This window comes from Coffea eugenioides, chromosome 11 (genome assembly GCF_003713205.1).
Source record: "Coffea eugenioides isolate CCC68of chromosome 11, Ceug_1.0, whole genome shotgun sequence".
Lineage (NCBI taxonomy): Eukaryota > Viridiplantae > Streptophyta > Magnoliopsida > Gentianales > Rubiaceae > Coffea > Coffea eugenioides.
The window spans coordinates 1535855-1546258 of NC_040045.1; the positions used below are offsets into that span (position 1 = coordinate 1535855).

At 37.0% G+C, this 10404-nt stretch overlaps 1 protein-coding gene across 1 annotated transcript; it reads right to left on the reverse strand.

Annotated features, from left to right (window-relative positions):
- Window positions 1-471: 471 nt before the first annotated feature.
- LOC113751226 lies at window positions 472-10036 on the reverse strand. Its single transcript, XM_027295156.1, has 6 exons — window positions 9964-10036; window positions 4071-4158; window positions 3842-3975; window positions 1216-1286; window positions 1045-1131; window positions 472-962 (listed from the first exon to the last, which is right to left on the reverse strand). Exons 3-6 carry the CDS (start codon window positions 3951-3953, stop codon window positions 708-710), a joined length of 525 nt encoding a protein of 174 aa, XP_027150957.1. The 5' UTR covers window positions 3954-3975; window positions 4071-4158; window positions 9964-10036; the 3' UTR covers window positions 472-707.
- Window positions 10037-10404: the final 368 nt, after the last annotated feature.

Below are 10404 nucleotides of genomic sequence, written 5' to 3' on the forward strand. Positions count from 1 at the left end.
ACTAGTATGTAACACTTTTTAATGTAATACATTAGAAATAAAAAGGTGATTAAAAATGTGTTAATAATGCAAATAAATAAATTTTGACAAATAAAGTACTATCTGATTGCTTTCATAGGTTAATGGTTTTACTAGTTAGATACGACGAACATAAGAAGATTGATGTACTTGCAAAAAATAGCATAAAGAATTAAGGGGTCTGACAACCAAAAAAACTCGGGTTCGAGTCTGAGTGGAAATGTTAAACTGACAATATGATCTCTTTTTTTTTTTTCAAGAAAGTCTGAATATTAGAATGCAGATCAAGAAATTTGATCTACACCTAAATAAAGTTTAAAAGTTCTCTTAGACCAACTCCTATAAGAGCAGTTGGTTGTTACAATTTGATGTCAGGCATAGTTTCTTTTTTGTCTACAAATTATCGTTTCGCCATTGACCCCATGCCTTGAACAAACTGAATACATGGATCTCTACAGAGAATAACAAACTTTATGAGATTGGTCAGATGAATGCACCATGATTTTGCAGAAGCAAGCAGCCCGACACACGAACAAAGTAGTAGCACAGTTAGGTAAGCACAGGAAACCAATTTCACTAATAAGCCGGAATGTATCAGAGCATCTGCATTCAAACTGATTTTAAGTACCAAAATCCACGGCCAGTTAGAGCACTGCAACACGTTAATTATACAAGCAATTTTAGATGTCCTACCGGTGCTTCCTACCACCATTTCTCTTCCCACGAGTCTTCTTACCACCCTTTTTCTTCTTCTTTCTCTTATCAGCAACAGGCCTGCTGTCATTGACTCTAGGCGCGGAAGGTCGTAATAAATGTTTCACGTCAAGCACACCGTTTCTAAAATGACCTTCAGTTGACTTCAGCACTCTGTCCTCGGAACTGCGCCTCTCTGTCTTTTTAGCATCCCTACCACGATTGCTTGAAAATCGTCCGAGTATCAAATTCTGAGAGTCTTTAGTGTTAGTGAAAAATGGTACAGAAAGCACGTTTTCAAGCAACTAAATAAAATGAATAGACATAACCAACCTCTTGAAGCATTTTTTCCTCCCTTTCCTTCTGTTTCTTCATTGACACTCTCGCAACACTAAGGGGTAACCTCTGCCTCTTGGGAGGCTTAAGTCAAAGGAAAGATACAGTTATTTGATGCCATGCACAATTTTACTGATTGAAAAATTATTGAGAGTGCAATTGAATTACCTTTCCGCCCAAAGAGACAACCTTCTTGTTCTCCAGCTCTTTCTTCTCTTTCCAGGTCATGTGTGTAGAGCCTATAATGGACAATTGAACAACAGAAACATTCATGAAAATCAATTAAAACAAAAAAGGGGAAAAAAAAAGGGATGCACTCGTAAAATTCAATAGAGAGCAGGTTTCCTTTCTTAATTTTTCACAACCAAATTCTTCAGAATCCCAAAGAAACCCAATGTAGAGCAAGGAATTAAATTTCAAACCAAACCACCAAATTCATTCATCAAGTCTAAGTGAACCAGCATGTGATTTACTTCCAAAACTAATAACATTTGAATGTAATAAAACGGTGAAAATATAAACATTTTTGAGTTACAGTTATTTGGAGACTCGTACAAGTTGAGTGGCCAATATATATTAAGATAGCAACACTTTCATGCTCACATAAGTTTTTTCGCCAATGTATCTCATGGTCTGCAGTAGCATCCTAAACTTACTATTCCTGGTGGAGATACAAAACTAAACTACTAGAGCTTTCTGCTTCATTGATTCTAATGTCAGCCCAATTGAATTAAAATTAACCACTCAATCTTATGGTATTCCACCCTCAAGCTTCATAAATTACCTAAGAGATGAAACTCAAGTACAAGTAAAGTTGCCCCTTCATGACTTAAACTTCATAAGAAGTAGCTTTTCCTCAAGTAATACAACTACCCCCACCATGAAAGAAGAAAATAGTCTTCTAATTTAGACGCAAGCAGCATTCATCTAAGCCTTTCCCCTTTTTTGGGTAGGAAAACCCTTTTCCCTTCATATGCGGCAATCAACAGCAGTATGCATCTACCCGTACTGAAAATATGGCTATTGAGTACCTTTCTGATTAATCAAGTGAATAGCTAAAAATGACTACTTTATTCATTTTATACTTCATAAAACTGGGCTCCAAAGTTCATCATCTCAGATCTGGTGAGTCGTGTATTTATGATAAATCCTCTCGAAATTGTGTCACACAGTTTGAAAGTGATCAAATACTACTAATGATCTTGATCACAGAAAGACAGACAGCTGAAAGCTGGATCTTTGATATGCAAATTCAGGAACAAGGGTCACTTTTGATAAACAAGTGAGACGCAAGTACAAGAATCTTTTGCATTAAGAAAAGGATAAATCAGAGACAAGCTCGCAAAAGACAGACAAATTAAGGGAAAAAGAAATAATCAATTCGAGCATGAAAATAAAGCATTTAAGCTTTGAAGAAATGCATGCAAAATCTGCAACAGAAAACAAAAAGAACTGAATCTGTTCACAACCTTATGCAGCTATTAAGGTGCTATTTCCAAGGACAATCTATTAGAGCACTCCCACTTTCTTACAGACATGGAGGAGATAATTATGAGAAAAGCAACAGCAAGTAGAAAGCCAAGAGCTGGTTGTGCAATATGCAGAGGAGGGACAAATTTACCACGAGTCTTCGTCAAGTGGGTTTGTTAGATGACAAAACTAAATACTAAAATCATTACATCTGTCAGCTAAAGAGCAAAGGAGGTCAACCAATGACCAAGAGCTCCCAAAGTCAAATTGGAGAATTACAATCTAAACGACTTGAGAAACCTCTCAAGTACGAATTGCAAGAATATAGTTCCTCCAGTTTTCATTGTTGGATACCTAATTCTCACCTGAATGCAGAATATCTAGAGCTTCCATGTACAGCATACTTGACTAAAAAGAGTGAATTTCTGGACAAACTCATGTATCCACAGTCTGCTAAATCCTCAATAGCTAATTACAATAACTCTCCATTGAACATAAGAACTAATCAATCTTTAAGTATATGCAAAAAAGAAACTTTACCATTCAAAAGATTTGTACCTGAAACTCTCCATTGAACATAAGAACTAATCAATCTTTAAGTATATGCAAAAAAGAAACTTTACCATTCAAAAGATTTGTACCTGAAACTATTATTTTCACATTTTCTTGTGAATTGTCATAAAGATTTACCAGTGTTCTCCTTGGATACATCTACTATCCTTAACAACTCAAGTTCCCAAAACAAGTTAAAGCTGGCCAAAAAGTTACAATGAAGCAAGTCTTCCAAGATTATCTGAATGAGAAAGCTTGAATTGGGGATCATGTTAACCGTAATTGAGTAATAGATCTAAAAACCAACCAGAAGCATCAAAAAAAGAGAAGTATCCACACTATCTAAAAGTAGGAGCCAAAAGAATGAAAAACACCAGCAAACATCAGTTTTGAGTATAGATTTAGTTCGACAACCAGAATGCAATATACATACTGTCTTCCACTTCAAAAATGATTAACAACAGAAACATGATAAGAGAAGATAAAGAAGGAACTAAGGCCAAGTTATGGCGAACACTAAAATCCATTAATTTAAAGAGGAAAGAAAAGCAAGAAATCCAGGTGAAATACGTAGCTTTATTACCTAAAAGCAAACAAGCATACTGATTTCAAATCTAACCTGAAATGAACTAATTCTTGAACTTCTTTTAACTTCTAAAAATAGCAATTTTTCTCCAATTAGATAATCAAAGATGCTTCGTTAACCACAAGTCCTACATATTCGATTTGGAAAAAAGTATCTTAGCTTAAGGAGTATGAGAGATCAACTTACCCAAAAATTCGATATCTTTCATTATGGACTTAAAGTCCATCTTCGAACCCCCATCATCCGTGTGGCTGGTGGATGATACACCTCCTGAAACTTGCTTTTTCTTTGCCATCATCCAACTGTTTTTCCAACTGCAACTAAGATTAACAACAACCCATTAATAAAGGGCAAATTTTTAATAAAGAACCACATAATAGAATAATCATGGTTCAAAGACCGGCTGAGTCATCACCAGAACTTCAGCCTCCGTGTCCCGACCGGTCCGCCATATCCCGGAGACGGTACCGTGGAAACTCCGGGACTCAAAAGAGCGACGGATTCTGCAGAGTCAATAACAATCCGTATTGACTCATCAGATATCCATGAACGGTGGCATTCGCAATGATTTTCAGAGACTTTTAGGGTTTAAACAAATAAAAATAAAAATGAAAACCTACCCGTATCCAATTTATAGAAATTGTACAGAATGACAGAAATAACAAATATGTCAAATCAATCTTCAACCCAAAATTAATTCTCTCTTTGAAGATTATTCACTAAACAGCAAATGGGTGGCAGAGATTCAGGAGAGAGAGAAGGAGAAGGAAAAATAGAAGGCTGAAGAAGAATGACAGGCAGACTCGATGCAGGAGATGGCTACTGAGGTTTATGACCACCGCATTCTCGAACTTTGGAAAATCTCACTTGCCTCCCCATATTTTTCTATCTTTTACAACTCACTCCAATAATCGTATTACAAAAATACATTTTTTGAAGAACGGATATAGTCTCATCCTAAATTTATCTTTTTCTTATGAATTTTTAATTGTTATAGCACATTAATTTTATTCATTAATTGCTGTGAACTTGACTTATGTGATTCTTTAATTGAAATTTAAAAGTTGATAATGTGGTCAAAGACCTTTTAACAATTATTTATGTCATTTGTTTGGACAAGAAATATTAAGATATTTAAAATTATACATAATTTATAATACATTTAGGAAAAATTTAAATATTTTATAATAATGAGAATACCTTTTGTATCAACTTGACAACTTCACAAACATGTTTATATATAACTTTCAGCACTTTTCATTGTTCAAGTTTTCAAGCCATCAAGTTGGGAGGAAAAAACTATAAAATTCACAAAAAAGTTGACGATTTATTAAACTCCTTAAATTAACTCAATACACTTTGCTAATAAATTGTAACTTACAACAATTTTAAATAAACTTTGAAATATTAACTATTTGTATTTCAAAAAGCGCGTTATATCTTTGGATTTCATTTTTTAATTATTATTAATATACTCAAGTTTTTAAATTATTATATATGTTAAGCAGTAGTACTCCTCTTTTATTTTTTTTAATCGCCACGCATTGGAGGTTTTGGCTAGGTTCCCCTCCTTCGTTTAAATTCATATATTAATAAAATAAAGGGCTAACAAAAAAATTTTGTACTAAAGAGTAAGATAACAAAAAGGTAAATTTGAAATGAAATTATATTCTCTCTCGTAAAATGAGTTTTTAAATATTATATTTTGAAAAAGATTTCAAATATTACAAAAAAGTCTAAAATAAGGGAGGTAAATAAGATTTTTCAAATTTTGGAAGTACTAAATAATGCTATTAGAAATTTCAAGGACGGTTCCTAAAATTTAGCCAAAGATAAAATTATATGCCTTTAATTTATACTAGTGGATAAATTGAGTCAAATAAACAATACACGTAGCTTGGGGTGTAAACGAGCCGAGCTGAGTCGAACATTGAACTTATTGAGTCAGGCTTGACTACTGTAAACGTCGAGCTCGAGAAAATTGAGCTCGAGCTCGACTCGACTAAGTAAGAAGCCGGCTCGAGTTCGACTCGATAAGGCTTGATCTACTCAACTCGACAAGAACTCGAAATGACTCGAATTCAGCTCGAAAATTTGTATCACTAAACATAACCAGCTTGTGCTTGTGCTTGTGCCATATTGTGCTTGTGCCTAAATCCCAAACAACAAATGAGATCAATTTTTTTTCAATACCAGCCCAGCAAGTAACAAAATTGCAGGTTGAATAACATAACAGAAATGAAAGAAAAAAAAATGAATAGCAACAATATTATTAAATAATAGTAAAGCTACGCTGTTAAGGACAATTGGACACACACGATTAGCTTTTGGTATTGATTCTAGAGGATATTACAGCACCGTGCTATTCTTTGAAACTTCTTAAAGAGTTCGCATATGAACTCCAAATATGAGTTATGGCCCCCTGAATAGCTGTTTTTATTACACATTTACAAGCTAGTCTTTACTATTGTGTTTGCAAGCTTGGAGATTGAAATGCAACAGAGAAGAAGTTCCATCAAGCCCTTTGCGTATTTACTCTTACCCTTGACTGAATATCATCAAACTCATTCCATTAGTTCAAACTCATTCCATTAGTGCACAAATCTGTCCTATCTTTAACATTTATACTTTCTCCTATCACCAACAGCCGAAAAGGCCATGCAAATATTTCAAGTTCTTCTTGAGTACTACAATTAGACGGATTAAATGTATGTAAGAAGTTAAAAAAAGAAACCCAACATTCTTACCAATCTTCAAAAAACTGTCCCTAATAATAATAACAGATCCAAATTCAAAAAAAAAAGAAATGGGAAGGAAATTTTAATTCAAAACCCATCATTTAGTACAATCTTAATTCATATAGGGGCCTAATTTTATGTAACAAAGTTGGCAAACAAAAAAAGAGACGGCAACAGCAATTTTAGATATCATCCTGGAACTGAACTTTTAGAGCCACTCCCTACTCCAGTACAGACGTCCTAAAGCAAAAATACCACTGGACCGACCATCCCTAGGCTACACAGAACACGAGCCAATATGCTGACTTCACCATAAGTAAGTTTGGCTCCATTGCGAAGGAGAATAAGTTGGTCTTAAAACACCTCCTAGAACCACAATTTTAAGGGCCAACTTAAACAGCTTTCAACTTCAAAACCCACAAATTTGGATTCTGTTAAACGTCTATATTCCACTTATGTTGATATATTTACAGAAAAAAGAGCTTACAAGAATCCAAGGGAATACAGTAACAGAGAGGATGAGAGCTGAGAAGGCAAACAAAAGGCAGCAAATACTGCACCTTTGGCCACAAGAAAAATAGGGAAAAATAATGAATGTGTTAAACCAAAACCAAAGAGATAGTCATTAATGGATGGAAAAGGTGGGGAAGAAAACAAAACTTTTTAATGCCTTTAATCGGACGGGTCACCTCAAACAAGCAACGTCATTTGGAATTGTTAAATAGCCATTGGAATCACATGGCCCGACCCATCCCAGAAAACCAACACTACACTGACACCACACATTCTTGATTTTTCCCATGAATTCCAAAGCCTTTCAATTGCCAATTAATTCATAAATGGGGCAACCCTTTTGTATTGGGACGTTACCAGGCTCGCAATAGACAAACATTCTACAATGGGAAAGAGGTGAAGAAGTTGATCTGGCTTTAATGACAGGAAACAATCACTTATTCTACCACCAAGCATTATTTTACAGCAACAAAAACAGAAAATAGGGGAAGAAGAGTGATGGATAACCTGTTTGCGAGGCCCTCCACCAATGGAGCTGATGAAATGTCTACCGTAGCTGCTTCTAACGTTGGCCAACAAACTGGGACTCGGAGAGAAAGGGCTCTTCAATTGAAGGGCAGCAGTGGTGGTGGCAGAAGTGGCTGACTGGTGAGTGGTGCAGACAGTGGTAGCGGCGACTAGGGTTTGCTTTTGATTTGGGGAAAGAAGAATGCCAACAGCGGAACAGCCGAGTGGGAAGAAGAAAGAGGTGTGTTTGTGAGTTGTGAGAGTCCGCTGTCTTGGAGTCTACAAGAGAGGCAAATGAAATTATTTTAAGGGAAATTTGCCAAATTGGTCCCTAACATTTACCAAAAACACGTTTTTAGTCCCTAACATATAAAATCAGCCAAAATTGTCCTTCACATTTAAATTGTGATCCAATTTGGTCCTAATGCTCATTTTTGCTCCTTTCTCCGGCTAAAAATAGCACGCCCATCTCACGTGGTCATATTTTCAAGGGCAAAATTGGAAAACACAAATCCCAGATCCACTGGGGACGATCCCTGATCTCACGATCTTTATCTTGCTTCGACTCTCTAAGGACAAGTTCACCACAACGGTGACTGAGTTCACCTGAACAGAAGCAAATTTGGAGGTGATCAGAAGAGGTGCCGCGTGTCGCTGGTGGAGGCGCGAGGAGAGAGAAGAGGGAGTAAAGTAAGGTGAGGTGAGGTACGCGACGCGCGCCAGTGGCGTCGAGCAACGGCTGCGGCTGCTTCTCGTGGATGCTGGCTGCGGCGTCGGGGCAGGCGGAGGATGAAAGAAAGCCGCGCAGTGGTGACGCGCTGAGCAGCGGGCGGATTGCGCTGGGGTCGCGGGTGAGCTGGTGGAAGGATGCGGTCGACTAGAGAGAGAGACGAGGGCAGTGCGCAGGGCAGCGGAGCAAAGATCGCGCGACAGTAGAGAGAGGCGGCGGACAAGCGAGGTTGGAGGGGCGGAGGATGCGGCGGCGGCGGTGATGAGGGCTTTCGGTTGCGATGGAGAAGAAGAAACAGGGCAAAAGAAGAAAGAAGAAAGCTTTTGTTTTCCAATTTTGCCCTTGAAAATATGACCACGTGAGAGGGGCGTGCTATTTTTAGCCGGAGAAAGGAGCAAAAACGAGCATTAGGACCAAATTGGATCACAATTTAAATGTGAAGGACAATTTTGGCTGATTTTATATGTTAGGGACTAAAAAAGTGTTTTTGGTAAATGTTAGGGACCAATTTGGCAAATTTCCCTTATTTTAACACTTGATTATATTTTCTCTTTTTGTGCTATAAATGTAATTAGTTTTACACTTGATTACATGTTGTGCCATAAACAGAATTTTATCACAAGTATTAAAAAAAATGATTATCCAATACAGGCACCTCATGATATGCGAGGGTGGAGAAGAAAGACCTAATTAATTTGCTACGTGCAGGGATGTATTCGAGCCAAGTCGAGCTCGAGTAGTGCTATACTCGAGCTCGACTCGACCTATATGTACCTAGACTCGAGCTCGACCAAGCCTAAAAATCGCAACTCGAGGCTTGACTCGAGGAAATTCTTTTAAGCTCGAGACTCAACTCGATAAGGCTTGACCTTTAGTCAAGTCGAGCCTAATCAAGCTTTTTGAGCTTTAGTCTCTTAATGTAAGTGATCTAGGGACTTTAGAGGAATTATACAAAGCGGGATGAAGTTTGTAGACTTTAGTGGAATTATACAGAGTGTGTTTTGTTTTAATGGCATTTCTAACAAATTACACACAACAATTCTAGTGGTGCTTGTTTAACTCTCCATATCAAGTCATTAAATCCAGACTACCACGGAATACTCAAATTGTTCTTCCTTCTTTCTTTTTAACGTCCAGGATTGACAGGCTACGCCTTATATCTATGATTTACAATTTTTATTTTGGGGTTTTAGAAATCTGCTCTTAGAAGTTAGAATTTATTCTTTAGCACAAAGAGAGCAATAATTAGAATCTAGAGCCATGTGAAGATGATGGAATGTGTTTTCAAATTCTTTTTTTTTTAAAAAAAAAAGGGTTGTGAGTAATTTCCTTCTGATTGAACCACTTTTGACAAAGGTTACCAATTCAGTTGAAGTCCAATTTAGTAGAACCGTGTACTACTTCAGCCAATTGCGTGGCATTTTTACGAAAAATTCCACACAGCATACCATTCAAATGCGGAAGACAAAAAAGAGACAAAAAAATTCCACACAGCTTTCGTATTCATTGTTACACTTACGCATGCCTAATAAAAAAAGACAAAAAAAGACAAAAAAGGAAAACAAATTAAAGCAGAAGTGTTTCATCAGATCCAGATGGCGATGGAGGCAGACAGGAAAACAAATTTAATATGCTTATGGGTTTACTCCCAGACCCAGTAATCAATCATACTACTACTTCCCATTCCCTGTCCCCAGTCCCCACACCCATAGTGCCATAGAGAGAGAGAGAGAGAGAGAGAGAGAGAGGGAAGCGAAGATGAATGAAGGGGGGAATGGAAATAGAACTGGAAATGCACATTAGAGCAGAGGCAGACATACCAGTAACCAGAAAAGCGATGGCGACGGAGGCTGACAGATGTGGCGAGCAACGGCGTCGGCGACGAGGGAGAGATTGAGAGTAACGGAGACATGGTTTAGAAGTCACTCGTTCGAACAGAGAAGAAGGGAGGAAGAGAAACTAAAGTCTGAACCTTTTCTTTGCTTTTTCCCAACATTTTTTCTTTTAAGGTCTTTTACAATTATGTTATTACTTTTCTGCCCTTATGGAATTTTATTATAAAGAAGAGTATCTTGTAAATTCAGTATAAATTATACCCATAACGATCATTTTATAATTATAATACATATATATTATTTAAATTATATATATTAATTAAATATATCCAACTCGACGAGCTACTCGTCGAGTCTCAAGCCTCAAATTGCTGAGTCGAACTCAATTCGTTATACTCGAGTAGCTCGAGACTCGGCTCGAACTCG